This window comes from Dasypus novemcinctus, chromosome 26 (genome assembly GCF_030445035.2).
Source record: "Dasypus novemcinctus isolate mDasNov1 chromosome 26, mDasNov1.1.hap2, whole genome shotgun sequence".
Taxonomy (NCBI): domain Eukaryota; kingdom Metazoa; phylum Chordata; class Mammalia; order Cingulata; family Dasypodidae; genus Dasypus; species Dasypus novemcinctus.
In genome coordinates this window covers 49,590,028-49,607,940 of record NC_080698.1, presented here as the reverse complement: position 1 = coordinate 49,607,940, position 17,913 = coordinate 49,590,028, and the positions used below count along the sequence as shown (strand labels likewise).

Here is a 17,913-nt window from a genome sequence, read left to right as displayed (position 1 = left end):
AAAAAAAAAAGTTGAAGGAATTCACAATTGCCTGACTCATTAAGATGATTTCTAACAGCATAAAAGGCCAAGATGGCTATTTGCAGAGCACATGATTAGGTGATATATCTTCAATGTTTGGTTTTCTTCCAGTGTAAAGTACCCAAAATAATAATAATTTTAAAAAAATCAATTAGCAATAAATGTAAGGGTTCATTTCTGGACTCAATTTAATTCCATTGATCTGTATGTCTATCCTTACTACAATGTCTTGATTACTCTAGCTTTGGTAACTGTGTAAACTCCAGCTTTGTTGTTCTTTTTCAAGACTGTTTTGGCTTTTCTGGGTCCCTTGCATTGCCATATGAATTTCAGGATCAGCTTATATAACTTTTTTTTTTTCATTATTTCTGTTGCTTCTAGAGGGCACAGCACAGGCTGAACTATTTATATTTATCCATAGCACAGTGACTTGCTCTAAGACATGCTCAGTAAATTATGAATTGAATGGATGAGTAAAACGAACATGCCAAAGCCTGGAAAATTATCATATCTGAACTATACAGAGAAAATATCCCAGGATAAATCACAAGAAAAACTAACCACCCTTCCCATGTTCTAGACAATATGAAGCCCTCCCCTCACCGTCAACACTTTATGTCCCTTGTATCACCAAATGCATCTAGTTACCACAATATGCTCTGCATTTGCCTAATCTTTAAAAATTTGCATAACACTTAACCTTAGACATACAGAGCAATCTCAGAACAATCAAACATCCAGGTAACCTTGGCAAAGTTCTAATAATTGGGAGGCGGATGTGGCTCAAGTGATAAGGCTTCCGCCTACCATATAGGAGGACCCAGGTTTGATCCCAGGGGCCTCCTGGCGAAAAAGAAGAGAAAGCATGCCTGCAAGGTGAGGCAAGTACCCGCATGGCGAGATAAGTGCCCATGTGGGTGCCCACGTGGTGAGCCAAGTGCCCGCGCGACAAGTCTGTGCGGCGAGCCGAGTGCCTGCCTGCACAAGTGAGTCAGCAGCAAGATGATGATGCAACAAAAGAGAGACGAAGAGGAGAGTCAGGTGAAGTGCAGCAGAGACCAGGAACTGAGGTGGTGCAATTGACAGGGAACCTCTCTCCACCTCAGAGGTCCCCAGGATTGGATCCCAGTAAATCCTAGAGGAGAAAGACGAGGAAAAAAAAAAAAAAAGAAAAACAGATACAGAAGACTGCACACCGAATGGACACAGACAGCAAAAACAGGAGGGCGAGGGAGGGGAAAAAAGTTCTAATAACTCTATTCACACCTGTGTATAGAAAACTGACTCCCAACTCAAAGAAATAAGGATCTATCACTTGCTTGGGTAGAGAAGAATTTACTATGACCTTTCTTCTTTTTTTTTTTTTTTTTTTGATAATGGAAAATTTTATTTCACCATCTCCGAAAGACCTTCTTAGAAGTGAGCAAAGAGGATGAAGCAATATGCTCACTCTGTCTTTCCAAGCTTGCCTGATCTAAAGAATCACCTGGAACTTGATTCAAAAGGCCTGGGGAAGGGCCTGGAATCGAACAAGAGCCCCAGATGATTCTCATCAGGCAAACATCTGAAACACTGTGCTTTCAGTTACTATCCTCATTTACACTTTCCTGTGGCATGCTTTATACCAGTCAACGTCACCTTTAGGAGGTAAAAAACAGATGAAAGTAGTTAGCAAGCCTCTAACTCTTCACGTTATTTTTAAAAACATGACACCACCACATAGTTGCTAAATTTATCCCATATCTAAATTAATACTTATTTTTATGTAACATTTATGTAATCTAAAACTTCTTTAAAATGAATTTTTTTGAATTAAAAAAATAAAATTCTATATTTTGCTCATGGAAAAATAAAAAAGTGATAGCAAGGTTATTTCTCCATTCGCACAGGAACAAAGGCCTCTTGACACTGCTCAAGGAAGTTTTGCTAGCTTTGGGAACTGCCCACGGCTTACTCTAAATTCTTGCCCTATTACTAGCACAATACCTCTCCTTATGGAGTAGATAGTAAACAGTTATTTTTAAATAAAAACAATAAGCATATGACTGAAAACAACAGTAAACAAAAAATAACCCATACTCCCATAACATTTCCCTATTTAAAAAAAAAAACAAAAACTCTTACATAAATATTTAACTTCCTTTTAAACAGCTTCCACTGAATACTGTTTTCTCTCTCTCCCATCCCCACAGGGGAAAAACTGCTTTTGTCCCTCTCTGTCTCTCTCTCTCACTCGATCTATCTGTCTCATACACACATACACAAGCTTTGTGGCTAGTTGGACAGTTCCCTTAGAAGGGCCAATCCTGCACCTCTTATATATTTTAAAAATATATATTGATTTACTTTTTTCCCCTTAATATGTTAAATCACAGAGAAGAAATAAAAATGGCTCATATACAAATCAGGTCAGTGGTTGCTTGGGTCCAGGAATGCAGATATTGATTGGGAAGAGGTACAAGGGAACTTTCTGGGGTGATGGGAATATTCTGTATCTCCTTTGTAGTGGTCATTACACAGGAGTATATAAACTTGTCAAAACATATTAACTTACACTTAAATGGGTGTATTTTATTGTGTATAAGTTATAACTCAAAAAAGGTGATTTCAAAAAATGGCTTATAATCTTAACATTTTAAAAACAATGCAGAAAGGTACAAAATGAAATGTGGAAGTCCCTATTGCCTTCAGTCCCTTTGCCCAAGGATAATCAATATTAGTTTCCTGTGTAGCCTCATAGGAAAAAGATACTTTAAACCCTAAACAAACTATACAACATGCATATCTTTGCTACCCACTGAATATTTAAAAGCATTCCAGAAATGACAAAACCTAGATGAAATATAATTACCTTTGGTTTCCAGGCTCCCTTCCCACTCATCACTTCCAGACCCAAAGAGGGTCAAAAGCAGCTTGAGAGGAAATCCTCATCATCAACAATAATTAAGGTCTTGGTTATAGTTTTCAGTTTGGCTAGCTGGGTCTCATAAGACAGGAGGGCTCCCCTCAACACTGGCTCCCTTTCTGGCTGTTCCCAGCAGGGCAGTGTGGGGTCCTGCCCAGAGTTCATTGGGCACACCTCTGCTTGTCTCAGCCAGAGGTAGGTTCCGGACACAAGATGTCAAGGGTTCTTTTGGAACGCACAGGGAAGCCAGTGTTATGTTCAGAGAGCCGGATTTATTCTGTGTTAACTGGAGTTGTGTACTCTGTCCCACCTGATGGCACCAAGAAGCTTTTCTTGTAGATTGAAGCAGTGGTTCTCAAATGCCTAAGGTTCTTGGAGACTTTCATTCAGTGGCTCTGGGTTGGGGCTCAGGAAATGTGTATTTTTGAAAAGGTTCCCTGGGTGATGCCCATGCATACAGCCAGGTTTGGGAGCATCTGAATTAGGTTGTCTTTGAATTTCAGCCCAGACAACTCTAGTTCCCTACCCAGATCCACTCATATTTCCTCCAAACGATTCCCCACACAGCAGTCAAATCTTACCATATCATGCCTCAGTTTATAACCTTTCAATGGTGTCACGTGGCCCTTTTTAAGTAAACCTTCAAAAGCGCCTATCCAGTCCTGCCTGCCTCTTCTCCTCCTCCCACCCCCCCACCCCCCAAGTATTACAAGAGCACTGGCCTCCTCTCAGTTCCTCACACTCATCGAGCTCCTTTCTCACCAAGCTTCCACTCCCTTTCCCTTCCATGTAAACTGGCCCCTCCTCGCCTTTGAAACCTGGGAAGAAGGCATGTCCTGCATGAACACCAGGGGTGGAGCTCCTCCATGCTTTTCTCTCATTTTGGCTTCACTGCCATCCTGTGATGGAGCACTCCCCCCACTTTCCAGATAAGGAAAATGAAGCTCAGAGAAGTGAAATGGCCTGCCCCAGGTTTCACAGTTACCAAGTGGCAAAGCCAAGAATCTTGAGTTCAGTTCTTTCTGGCTCCAAACCCTGGAGGAAGTTCATGTGGGAGAAGAAAGCTGAAAAGCGAGAGAGGAAGAAAGAAAGAGAAGGCCAGAGGAATTTAAAACAACAGCACTGCCTGTCCCCCCAAAACATAGACAACAACACAACTCAACACTTAATGTCTGTTATTGGGGCTTCAGTGGATTAAATGACCTTCAGCTAATTGTGCCGTATTGGCTATAAAACAACTAGATCCAAAATAGAAAGGGACTTCTTCCTTTCTGGGCCACCCCTGGTGGCGTTTACACCCTAGCTGAATAAAATCAGCTTGTAGGCCAAGCCCAGCCTCACCTTGATCCAATGTCCAGAAATAAACAAACTTTCTGAGAAGGCACAGTTGCAATCACACTGGAACCTAACCTACTGCTTTAACTTCACACTAGCCTCCAGCAGGCCTGGCAGTATTTCTAGAGCTTGGAGTCTGCGTAAATAAAAACTAATTCCAAGCTCCAGATCGATCTTGGATGTTGAAAAGAGTCTTAATAAAATCCAATGCCAAAATGGAGTTTAGGGATTGCAAAACCCTAGAACACTACAATGGTCTTTATTTCAGATAGCAGCTTCAGCAACCATCACTAACTGGCTTCTCATTACAAAACTAATGTCACCATGGGACAGAAAACTAAACTGAAAATGAGCCAGCACCACCCTTAAAAAATATCACAGAATGGAGCTAATCCTCCCAACCCTTCCCTATTCACTCATTGCTTCCAAAGTTTCATAAGACTCTTTTCAACTTTCTTTTTAAGAGAGCACATCAGCAACCAGTTTAATTACTAGTGAAAGAGAAAGATAAAACCAACATTTACAAATGTCTCTTATGTTCCCAGAACTGTACTAGTGCTTAGTTAATGGAATGTAAATTTAACCCCTATGTGAATTCCAGGAGTTTATTATATTATTATCCCCATTTTACAGATATGGAACATGAGATTCGGAGAGGATAAGTAACCTGCCCAATAGCACACAGTGACAAAAGGCAAGAGCTGCCTCAAATCTTTTTATAAAATGAGGTAATGAACAAATGGATGGAGATGACATTACAAGGCAAAGCTGGGATTCTAATCATATCTGCCTGATCACAAAGCCTTCAGGCTGCCTCCCACATGGGACCTCCCAAATAGGACAGCCTCCTCAGGTGAGCAAAACTCACAGGGCATAAGGAACATGCTTCAACTGATAAAGTTATGCCCAAGTTCTCTTGGGACAAAAGCTGCTACTATCAAGATACTTTTGAACTTTGATGTTATCTACAATTTATCCCCTCCTTGGGATGCAGGGAGAGGGAACTCCCCTCTCTCCTTCGAAGGTTTCACGTGGGAAAAGCTGACATTGCCAGATCTTATATTCAGATCCCTCCTTCTGTTCAGGGCCCTCCCCAGTGACATGAGACTCCACCACCTCCGAATGGCCCAGAGACTGCAAAAGAGCAATTGGTACTAAATACTGGGTGACCTTGTGCCAGTTACTTAGCTTCTCTGGTCATAGTGCTTGTCACAGTCATAGTGCTTGGCACAGAGTCAGGGTCTGGAAATTATCTGTTGAGAGGATAGAGGACTGCATAGGATGGAGGGAAGATGAGGAGGAGACAAACCACAACAGCTGATTCAGTAGAACAGCAAATATTTGTGGTGCTCACTTTTCCCGCCCCATCTGTTATCATCAGCCCAAGGGGTACAACACTGGAGGGGGAAGGAGAGTCTTCTTCCTGGGCTGTATCTCAGGAAATAGACTTATTGCTGATCTTCTTAACCTCGCTCTTCCTCAGCCGTCAGTCAGCCCATACCCCTAGAGGCAAACTGAGATACAGCATTTCTGATCTGTAGGGAGATTTTATAATTAACAGGTAAAGGCCTGAGGGTTTGTGCGGGCACAGCCTGAGCAGGCAGGCCACCTGCATCCCACTGCAAGGCAGGTTGTAGGCTCTGGCTGTTTGTCCGCATGTGTCTCACTTAGAGATTGCCCAGGCCAGGTTCCTCCCAGAGGCCTGCCCTAGTTGGGCTTTCTTTGATTTTTCTGAAAGTAACTAAAAGGAAGAATTCAAAGTGCTAGGGAGATCTATGGGTTGGCAAGTCCAAACCACTAGGAAGGACATACACATTTAGGGTCTTTTAGAACCAAGAATATGTTTACCCATAGAACCTTCCCCCACTCCCTCACCCCCAAAAGAACTGCCTGATCCACAAGTAGAATAAAAATAAGACGCTATATCAATGGCTTTGGTATTTAGACAACCACTGTATTTATTCCCTGAGGTGCATAGGCTACTAATTTCTGTCACATACAGGAAGTCTCACCTGCAAAACACCTCCCTGGAGATATGGAGAGTGGCCTGTATATTTTACAAATCCTGAGCTGTGTCTCTCACTAAAGAACCAGAGAAAGGGTCTGGCCTCACAGAACTCGGCTACCACCTCAGGAGCCAGAAAAAGACAACTTTAAAAAAAGTATTTGATTAAAGACTCCACTTGACAGGAAGGAGAGGGAATGATACCATGATGCTAAGACCTACAATGAAAAAGTGCCCTCTACGAAAGAAGCCAGACCCTGAAGAGTGTATACTACATGATTTCATTTATAGAAAGCTGTAGAAAGCTGAAAATCAGACACGTCTCCCATGGTATTGCTGAAAGTTAAGAGACACATGCCTCTGTGTAGGAAGGAGGCATTAGTAATTAGGAGAAACTTGAAGGGGGTTCACAGATGCTTGGTAACATTTTATTTTGATTTGTATGCTGGGCACACAAGTGGGGTCATCTTGTGATAATTCATCGAGTCGTACACTTGACTTGTATGATTAAATGTATTTTATATGTCAGTAAATGCTTGCTTAAAAAAATCACTCTCTTTATAGACAGAAAGTGGCTTGTACTTATTGTTATCTATTTAGAGTCCAATCCATGTACAAATGGGCCAGAGGTTTAAAAAAAAAAAAAAAAAAAAAAACGCCCCAGAAACCTATTTTTTCACCTTAGATGATTTTTCATGGTTTTCAAACTCAATAAGAGATTCCCCACCCCACCCCCCATCCCCCAGGCTGAATTTCAGGGTCAAGCCTTTTTCCACACTTGGCCAATCCCTGGATGGGCCAAATTTTGCCAATGGACCAACAGAGAAAACAACTCAGCAATCCAAAGGCCTCCAGGTCTGCCACAGAGGAGAGCACAGAATTAAGTTAAGCAACTTTTTCCAAATTATACAATGAGGTGCCAGTGGCGGGGAGGGGGGAGTTTGTGGATCTCAGTCCAAGGTCTATCATTTTTCTACTATATCTCATTCCACAGGGGCCAATTAATAAATATGTTCCTTTGGGGGGCTGAGAAAAATGAGCCTGGAGAACTTCACTGGTCATTCTTTGTATACAAAATACACAATGGGGTTTACCGAGTTCCTCTCCAACAGGAAATCCTTTGTCTCAGAGAGCCAGGAAGAGGAGGAGGGAAGTGCTGAGTCTGCAGCAGGGCATTGCAACATAGCCCGTGTTTTTGTGGAAACCATGTCCCCCTAATCAAAACACAATTGCATCAATGGACTCACTCCACTTAAAAGAAAATTTTTTTTTTATTTAAGAGGCTATAAATGGGGACTACACCACCTGATTAATGTCTAAAGTTCTTTATACACTTTCATTTTTAGGGTACAGCTAAAAATAAAGACTTGAAACTTGAAATAATGTAAGCAAGTAATCTCTCTCACACACACACACTGGGGCTTTTCCCATATATGGCCACATTATTCTTCGGTCTTTGAAAAGGCCAAATGAAGAGATGGCCAACAACCAAAATAATCCTTCAGACATTTGAAAACGAGGAAAAAGAACTAGGAGAGCTGGTGAATGACAAACAATTGCAAGGCTCAATGGGGTAAATAATACCAAGAGGAATTAGTTGCCATAGTAGTTTAAAAACATGGGCACATGCATTTTGATACTGGATACCTACAAAGAGACCATTTTGCTCTCTGGCCTTAGCACTGAGAAAACTACAATGGCAGTAATTTAACATAAAGGACTTAAAGAAGGAAACTATTGCAAGGGCATGACTGAAAATTTAATTAAGGCCCTTCTCAGTCTAAAGTCTGTAGTGGTGATGAGGGCACATCTCAAGGTCAGAAGGAAAGGAAGGAAACGTGAAAAAGGGAAGAGGGCAGGGATTTGAATGAGCTAGGAGAGCACAAACAGCAGAGGTCAGCTCTGGAGGGCAGGTTCCCTATGGTAGCTGGTTGCTGCGGTGTCTGTGGGGTCCTATTGGAAATGTTTCTGGAGACAAGATTAACACATTCATGTCAAACAAATACCACCTTGTGCGAGGCACAGTGGAAAAACCACATTTGCACAGTGTTTTCTAGATTGCAAAGCCTCCTCACAGACATTATCCTGGACAACAGGTGAAGCGCTTGCTTTTACTAATATGGAAACTGAGGCTCGGGGAGGTTAAGTAATAGATACGCTACTCGGTGCAAGAGGCTAGCGTAGAGAATTGAAGCTAAATCTCCTGAATTATAGGCCAGGGGTCTTTCTACCCACTAAACCTCAAAAAGAGCACTGGTCAGAGTGTCAAATTTTAGGGTTAGATTGCAGTTCGTTCACTTACTCTCTTCATGACTGTGGGCAAGTAATTTCATCTCTTGTGATTCGTATTCTCAGTTGGAAAATGAGAGGGCAGCGCTAGATGACAGGAGGGGGCCAGAAAAATGAACGTGAACTGAGCAGCCGTGTCTCCGCACTCATCTGGGCCCCCGTCCTTGCAAGTCCCCACCTGGACCCCTGGGCAGGATGCTTGTTTCACTGACTTAGACAGCCTTCATGTTATAGACTGAAATCCATGCATGGAAACTAGAGAAATAGCGTTCAAAAAGTAAGACTAGGGAGCGGATGTGGCTCATGTGGTTGAACGCCCACCTCCCACATGGGAGGTCCAGGGTTCAGTTCCTGGTGCCTCCTGAAAAAACAAAAAACAAACAACAAGCAAAACAAACAAACAAAAAAACAACTTGGGGAAGTCGATGTGGCTCAGTGTTGAGCACCAGCTTCCCATATATGAGGTCCCGGGTTCCATCCCTGGCCTCTGGTAGCGCAAAAAAAAAAAAAAAAAGACTAGTAAACTTCTTTGATGTCTCCAAATACATACTAGTAAAAACTACTGAGGAGGTAGTAGTTCTACCTAATTTTCTAATTAGGTTTCTAATTTTCATTCTACACTTCTTTCTTTTTCACTCTCTATGAGATGGACCTTCTTTATCATGTTTCAGATTCTTTTTTGAAAAAGACACACCGCTTTTGGGTGACACTGAATGCTTCCAATGGTTTTTCCATGCATGCCCATAAAGGCTCTTTATTTGGTTGGGAACAATAATAATAATAAACAAAGAAAGGAGCAAGCATCATTTACTGAAGGCCTATGATATAAAAAGGCACTGTACTGAGCCTTTGGATATAACATCTCTCACCTACGACTACCAGATGAGGTTGGTATAACTGTCTCCATTTCACAGACAGAAAATTAAGGCTCAGAGACTTGGCCAAGGATGGCCATCCTGTTACGTACAGGGCTGGGCTTTAAATCATTGTCTAGATGATTCCAAAGCCTGCTTTTTCTTTTTCTACTCCATTATGAGGCTTCGACTCAACCATCAGAGACTCTGGATAATGCCGCTTGCTCATGATTTCTCCTCATCTCCATCCCACAGAATGGGATGACTTCCAGGTGGTCCTAAAGCTCTCCACTGGAAATCCAGGACAGCTGGAGGATGAATCAGGTGGATCTGAGGGGGACTGGGCTGACAGAATGGTGAGCATGTCCCTAAATGCTTCCCCCTACACCAATGGGATCACGACCAGAACTGTGGTTTCATTTCCAACTCACTAACCTGGTGGGGCACAAGCCCAAGAGAGGTTGGGGGCTCATTCATTCGGTCATCACTGCTGCTGGCAACAGCGTAGCCCCTGAGGGAAGGAGGCAAAGTTCATATTTAGCACATGTGAAGATGACCCAAGGCAGTCGGTGAACGTTTATAAGGAAAACCAGAACACCCCTGGCTAGTGGCAGGAGCTACTGAAAACCCAATTTCCTGGAGGGGTGGGCAGTGGCAGGAAGAGTAATTTTTTTAAAAATGTGAACTTGCCACTCTAGGCAAGTGGCTTTACCTCTCTGTGCTTCATGTCCATCATCTATAAAATAGGAATAAACTGTCTCATAGGGTTGTCGTGAGGAATAAATTAGATAATTTGCCAAGCACAATGTTGGACACATGATAGGCCAAAGAATGCTAATTCCCCTTCTCTGAGAGAGTCTTGTAAAACATCACAGCATGTCTTTGTTTAGAAATTAGGCACAGTCTATCCTTTGCTTCTTTGGGTGATATAAATGCTTCTAAAACAATATTTTTGGGAGGAATCAAATGCGCTAGAGAACTAACTCACTCCTTTCTGAACAAAGGGTGCAAAGTTTATTTATGTCACAGAAGAGAGGTGACTCAGATCCTGGTTTTAACCTCAGACCAGGGCAAATGTGGGGTCAGTGTCAAGGAATCAAAGAAACAGTTTTTAAAGATGCTATTCCATATACTTCCTGTCAGGAGGTTGCAATAACCTTAAATGGCAGGGATAGCCAAGGGGATGACAAAGAAAAGAATGAGACCCAAAAAAGCTTATTTTCATTTAACTCCAGAGTATCTATACTAGCTACAAATGCTTCCAAACTATAAACAGCCCATCTTTTCAATGGCATAGAAAAGCTCTGAGTCATGAGATAAAAAGAATATTCATGATAATTTGCTTTCTGAGAACTGGAAAATTAATCGTTCAAAAATTCGATTCTTCTCTGCTTGTATTACAAATATCATAGAATGGTGATTTGCTGTGGAGAAAAACTGGTCAGGCTAAATTCCAACTCCACTACTTATTTAGCTGTGCAAATTTTGGCAAGTTACTTATCCTCTCTATGCCTCAATTTCCCCATAAAAAACGGGACTAATAATAATAGTTCTTTCCTAATAGGTTTGCCATGAGGATTAAATAAGTTAATATTTGCAAAGTGTTAGGAGTGCCTAGCACAAAGTAAGCACTATGCAAGTGTTTAAAAAATAAATCAGTGTGTGTATTATACAGTCAAGTGGAAACAAATTTCTTTGTTTGAACACCCATCTTCAAATAGCAAACTCACCCTTCTGGATGCTGCAAAACCGACACCATCAATTCCACTGCCAGGGCTCCCGCAATCATAGCCAATCCTGGACGACTCACAGTGCACTGTTGGTCCAAGGTCCGGTCCCTGGTTGACTACAAAGAAACAATTTGACATGTGCTGAAAGTTCTATTTCACTCAACTCTTGCTGTCAGAAGCATGAAGCGTCTTCATAATACAGTTATCCAATATGAGCAAAAGCTGACAGCAAAGGACATTCAGCTTCAAATAAAGTCATTTCTTGGGAATATCAAGTGAAAACAATATACACAATTTAGGGTACTAAATTAGTCAACATGCCAAAAAGGATTAGCAGTCATAAACCAATGAAAGACTGGGGGACACCAACCAAAAATGATGGCCCAGATGCATGATAAAGTGGAACTGCAGCCTAGGTGCCTTAAATTGACTCAATTCAACTCTCCCGGACTTGACAATTAAGAAAAAGAGACACAGAGAGGAAGAGCAATTTGAATAATGCAGGTAATTCTACCTGTCATTCTAATTAAGGAGTTAATGCCTCAGAGTGACCTAGAGATGGGAGCCATTCGTTTGCTATCCTGCAGTCCTCAGTTCCTAGGTGCTTCTCACAGTGTGGGCATCTCAGCACCCCGAGTGTGAGCCTAAGTCTTACATACAAGTATTTTTGCTACAACATGCCTCCTATACATAAATCTTCATTAGTCCAACCTAAGAAATTCTGATCTTACAACTGCAGAAATCTAAGAGTTGGTTCGAGATCATTTGACTCTGAAAATTTCACCTTTGGAATGAATGTAACTAAACTGGAATTGACCCTTAGTCAACCCTTAATCTTGCTGTCCGCAACTAAAAAGACCAGCTGTATATTATAACACCATGATCAGGAGCGTAAGCCATTGTTCTTCACATTAAAGAATGCTTATCTTTTTTTTTTTTTTAAGATTTATTTTTATTTATTTCTCTCCCCTTCCCCCCCCCCCACAGTTGTCTGTTCTCTGTGTCCATTTGCTATGTGTTCTTCTTTGTCTGCTTCTGTTGTTGTCAGTGGCATGGGAATCTGTGTTTCTTTTTGTTGTGTAATCTTGCTGTGTCAGCTCTCGTATATACAGTACCATTCTTGGGCAGGCTGCACTTTCTTTCACACTGGGTGGCTCTCTTTATGGGGCGCACTCCTTGCGCATGGGGCTCCCCTACGCGCGGGGCACCCCTGCATGGCACAGCACTCCTTGGTGCGCATCAGTACTGCGCATGGGCCAGCTCCACACGGGTCAAAGAGGCCCGGGGTTTGAACCACGGACCTCCCATGTGGTAGGTGGATGCCCTACCCATTGGGCCAAGTCTGCTTCCCTCTTTTTTCTTTATACTGGCAGGATATAAAAGCCAGCCATCCAAAAGAGGTATGAAATATTAAGGAACAAGTTTAAAAAGAAGAGGAGTATAGAGGGCAGGGTACAAAAACACCTCTGCTTTATTTACTTCAATAGAATTAACATCTGTACTAAGAAAAGACCATTTCTGCAGACTCTGGCTTGTGTGGTGTCATCAGTGCCATAGAAGCTTACATTTGTATAGGGTTGTGCTTGCTGTCCAAAGTAATTTCATGTGGCCCACCTTATCCTTTGAGTTGGCAGGGCAAGTATTCTCAGCCCTCATCTATAAGGACTGTCAGATAAAAACACAAGAGGCCAAGTTAAATTAACTTCAGATAAGCAATGGATAAATTTTTTTTTAAAGATAAATAAGTCTCAAATATTGCAAGGTATATATTCATCTTAAAAAGATAAACTTATTCATTATTTACCTGAAATTCAAAGTTAACCGGGCAACCTGTAATTTTCACTTGCTAAATCTGACATCCCTATCCACACACCATTTTGCAGAGGCATAGGGAGTCTAAGAGGCTCCCTGAAAATTATCCAGTGAGACAGTGTCAAGGACCAAAGCAGAATCTGTGTCTTTGAACTCCGCATTTAATGCTTTCTTCACTGAGATAAGCACCAGAAAGAATGCTGAGTGTTATCAGGGACCAATATGTCCTGCAGTTTTCTTGCAGAAAAAGTTTGTATTTGCACTTCTATTAGTGAACAGCGAATAGCTGCACACAGCAGATGATGCTAATCAAGGCTCATGGTGGGATAATGCCAACCCCAGAGAAACAGAAGTCTTCTCTATTAAAAGACAATATTTAAATAGTCATAATTGAAAGAGCTGGGTCTCTCTGCCCCAGGGAACACAATGGTCATAGGATATATTCAGAACTATAAAGAAATCCACTTACATCGCCCGGGGCCACCACATCATTGCAGAAATAGCAGCCAAGTTTGTAGCCAGGGATGTTGGCAAAAAGTGATGAGCCCAGGAGGTCAGCAGATACCACAGGGTGGCTGGGACACAAGTCTCCGGCTTCCTGCTGCTTAGGTTTCTTAAGGCCATGCCTCATGACCACAAATGTGTCAAATCCTAAGGCAGCATTGATGACCAGCTGTGGGGTTCAAGGAACAAGAGCACAAGTTAAGAGAGAGATATATTTCAAGCCATGACTAATTTAATATTTGGTCAGCTTTCCTTATTCATTTTATAAGTATTTGCTTATGGGCGTAATTAGATTCTAGAAGTCAGTGATGGCAAAAGCTACCCAATGCTAAGGGCTTATTAAGGCCAAAATCTTGAGAAGTGATTTACATAACTCACCTCACTTCATTTCACTTAAAACTCCCGACAAACATGTGCCATTTACAGATGAAGATATTGAGGGTCAGAAAGGTTAGTGCTATAATTTGCCCAAGGATGCTAAGCTGGTAAGAAGTAAAATAGGTTTATAAAACCAAGTCTATATCATTCTCAAGCCCATTCTTTCTACCATTATGTTATACTTGTAGTGTCCATATAGCTTTGTTGTTTTTGGTTGTTTAAAACAATCTATGTGGAATTGAGCTGTGATTCACATACTATACAATTGATTCTCTACTTGGACTTTTAAAAAAAATTTTATTGTGACAACATTCAGATCTCCATACAGGCTTTTAAGAAGTTTCCTTTCTCTTTATGCAATAAGAACGTCTCTTGATTGTAATTTAACATTTCCCCCCAAATGTCTGAAAATGAAAGAAAAAACAAATAGGAGAAAACAAAAATCTTGCAATCCCACCAGCTCAAATAATTCCTACTAACAGTTTGACTATTTCTTCCTGTTACATTCTCTCTTTCCTTTTCTGTCCTTCCTTTTCTTTATCCTGCCCCCCCATTTTCCTTCTCTCCTCTCCACATACACTCATATATACATAACTAATATATATGCTGCTATATCTTGCTTACTGAACATAATGTGGCATTTTCCATCTCATTAAAATTCTTAAAAATTTTTAAAATACAAAAATAAAAAATAGAAAAACAAAAATGACAAAAGAAAAAAAAAACATACATAAGATTCCTTGAGAACACAATCGTGAATGGTTGTGTATGATTCCATCATGCATAAGTAGCATGATTTATTCAGCAGTACTCTTGGTTGTTGAAGGTGCACATGAGCAAACGGCAGTGAATAAGACAACACCCTCGTCCTCTGAGTGCTTACATTTTCAAGTAAGTGTAGTACACTTTCTAGTGTAGAGTACCTCAAAGCATTGTTAGGAAGATTACAGTAAACAACAAATATACTGGATGATGGTGTGTTAGGCAAAGATAGTGTCTGCCCTGGACGGCCCTCGGCACCATGCTACCAGGTCACAGAAATCGCACCTCTTTTTGGGGATGGGGTGGGGAAGGGGCCCATTCTGCCTAGAGGGGAGTGGTACACCAAGTCACAGGCAGAGCTGAGAGTCCCGGGATACCCACACTCTACCTTTCTCTTACTGGCAGCGATGACAGCAGGAAGCCACCGGCTCTCCCTGGTATCCATCAACAGGAAGATGACATCATGGCTTTCAATGAGCTGCTCCAGTTGCTCCACATCCTTGCGGGCTTGCTCCAGGGTAATGCTGGAGAAGTTCACTGGATGGCCAGGCATGGGGATACTCATGTTGTACCCTCTGGCATTCTAGGAAGACACCAAGATGGATATGTGTGGAACACGTGTGAACGCATTTTCCCATGGTATAAACGTGTGCATAGTCACTTACAGCTGGGAATTTCTCTGAGCGTGATTACGCTGCTTTTTACTTATACTATCCATACCCCCCACCTCTTCACTTCTGTGTCCTAGAGCACCTTGTCCTGCCAACCCAGTGCCCCTGAGGCAGGATAAAGCAGCGTGTAGAGACATACAGATCTCAGCTCCAAAGTGGAAGGGGGACACTTCCCATCTGAGGCAAGGTGAGCACTAGAGAAAACTGTGTATCTTTGGCTCTCTCCTTCCACCATGGGCTAAGAAGCTTCATCACAGTGCCTTCTGACTGTCTACATACCCTCTTTCCAGCCAGACTCTCTCTCCCAACTTATTTCAAAATTGCCTTCCCCTCCATTTCTTTAGTGCGTAACATCTCCGAATGGGATGTTATACCAAACCTAACTCCCTTTAATGAATGCACATTAGATTAGAATGATAGTCTTCTCTTAATCCTCTCAGGGGCTATATGCATTTAAGCCTCCCTTCCCCCTACAAAAAACAAAAACAAAAAACAAAACAACTAAAAAAAACTTCTATTTGCTAATTTTCAGCCAATAAATCTAGTTAAGAGCATGTAGATAAAGATTCTTTCCCTTTTCAAAAGTAGAAGCTGCCCGGCATCCTGAGTTTCCCTCAATGTGAGAAATTCAGGATTTTTTTACAAGGGCTTTAGAGCAGCTCCATCACCTGCCATTGCCCCTCTGAGGGCCCCACCATGTTTTAGCAGATTAACAGTGAGCCACAGATGGGTACTAAGGAGGCCAGGAACAGTGACTTTTCACAGAAAACATGTTCTAAGAAACGTAAATTGCATCCTTCATCTCCTGCATACCACTGGTCCTGGGGAACTATGTGAAAACATTACTTTTTTTTCCCATTCACCCTCCCTTATTGGGGGAAAAAAAAAAAGCTGTGGGTATAGGGCAAGTAGGTCCTTTTCAAAAGAAAATCTATTTTGTAGACTGTAGATCCTTTCTGCTTATCTTCAACTTTAAACCTAACAGCTAGAATTCAAGAAAGAGACAGTAGTAACAGCAACGGAAGTTTTAAGTTTACAGAAAAAAAATCATGCAGAAAATACAGAGTTCCCATACTGAGGTAGTTTTAAAAACTCCTAAAAAGAATTGGAAATCAAGGAGCATGATGAATAAACCTACTCTCACATGTTTAGAAAACAGACGGATAGATACATGGACAGATAGATGAATACATGGATGATGGGTAATGAAAAACCAAGGAGCATGATGAATTCAACCTACTCTCAAATGTTTAGAAAATAGATGGATAGATAATTCAAAGATGGAGAGAGAGAGAGAGAAGGAAAGAATGATACAGCAAATGTGGCAACATGTTAAGAGTTGGTGGATCTGGGCATCTTAGTGGAGGTATGCTGGAGTTCTTTGTATGGTTTTTGTATTATTTTTGCAACTGTCAACTTTGAAATTCTTTAAAAGTAAAAAGTAAAAGAAAGGAGTGGGAAAAAAGTTACAAGTGAAGAAGGAAAGCACCCCAGACAGAAAGGACTTCAGAAAGAAGAAACAGGGAAGTGGATTTGGCTCAACTGATGGAGCATCCGCCTATCACATGGGAGGTCCAGGGTTCAAACCCAGGGCCTCCTGACCTGTGTGGTGAGCTGGCCCATGTGCAGTGCTGATATGCGCAAGGAGTGCCCTGCCACGTGGGGGTCGGGGAAAAGGGGAGAGAAATAAATAAAAAATGAATCTTTCAAAAAAAAAAAAAAAGAAGAAACATTCACAAACGAGTTCATTTTAACAATGAGAACACCACAAAGACAACCATCGGGACCTCATTAATGAATTAAGAAAGTAATAAGTCTTGTGTGTCTACCATATGCCAAATACTGTAACAAACAATAATAAAAGCAACAACCAGAGTAAGAATCACAACAATAGTACCTCACTAGCATATTATAATTGATGAAGCCTTTTATTTTTTTTAAAGATTTATTTTTTTATTTTATTTCTCTCCCCTTCCCCCCCCCCCATTGTCTGCTCTCTGTATCCATTTGCTGTGTGTTCTTCTGTGTCCACTTAGGTTCTTGTCAGCAGCATCAGGAATCTGTGTCTCTTTGTGTTGCATCATCTTGCTGCATCAGCTGTCTGTGTGTGTGGCGCCACTCCTGGGCAGGCTATGCTTTTTTCGCACAGGGCGGCTCTCCTTGTAGAGTGCACTCCTTGTGCGTGGGACTCCCCTACATGGGGGATATGTGTGCAGCATGGTACTCCTTGCCCACATCAGCACTGCGGTGCGCCAGCTCACCACACGGGTCAGGAGGCCCTGGGTTTGAACCCTGGACCTCCTATATGGTAGGCAGATGCTCTATCAGTTGAGCCAAATTCGCTTCCCTCTAATCTTTAAAAAAATTTTTTTTTCTCTTTATTTTCTTTAAAATGTTACATTAAAAAAATATGAGGTCACCATATACCCCCAATCCAACATGCCACCCCTCCCCCATTGACGAAGACTTTTAAACTGGGATAGCGCAGCTTGAGCCACAAAGCTATCATGTAGGTATTTTAACTCAATACCATTTCTGACCTTTTGAGTAATACTTTAACTGAAACTTATCCACATGAAGGATAAACTTCACTAGCCTAAATGAATCTCAACTTGCTAAAATTTCAGCCAGTAAACCAACTTAGGAA

The 17,913-nt window shown here is 41.6% G+C and overlaps 1 protein-coding gene across 8 annotated transcripts in view; it reads right to left on the bottom strand.

Annotated features, from left to right (window-relative positions):
- Positions 1–17,913, bottom strand: part of ATG7 (autophagy related 7) — a 319,354-nt gene that overhangs the window by 209,115 nt on the left and 92,326 nt on the right. For all 8 annotated transcript variants that reach the window (XM_004466355.5, XM_023591107.3, XM_058288959.2 and 5 more), the window contains exons 13-16: positions 14,984–15,178; positions 13,421–13,624; positions 11,140–11,255; positions 9,845–9,920 (exon numbers count right to left, since the gene is read on the bottom strand). In XM_004466355.5, coding sequence (XP_004466412.1) covers positions 9,845–9,920; positions 11,140–11,255; positions 13,421–13,624; positions 14,984–15,178 — 591 coding nt within the window. The remainder of the gene's footprint in view (positions 1–9,844; positions 9,921–11,139; positions 11,256–13,420; positions 13,625–14,983; positions 15,179–17,913) is intronic.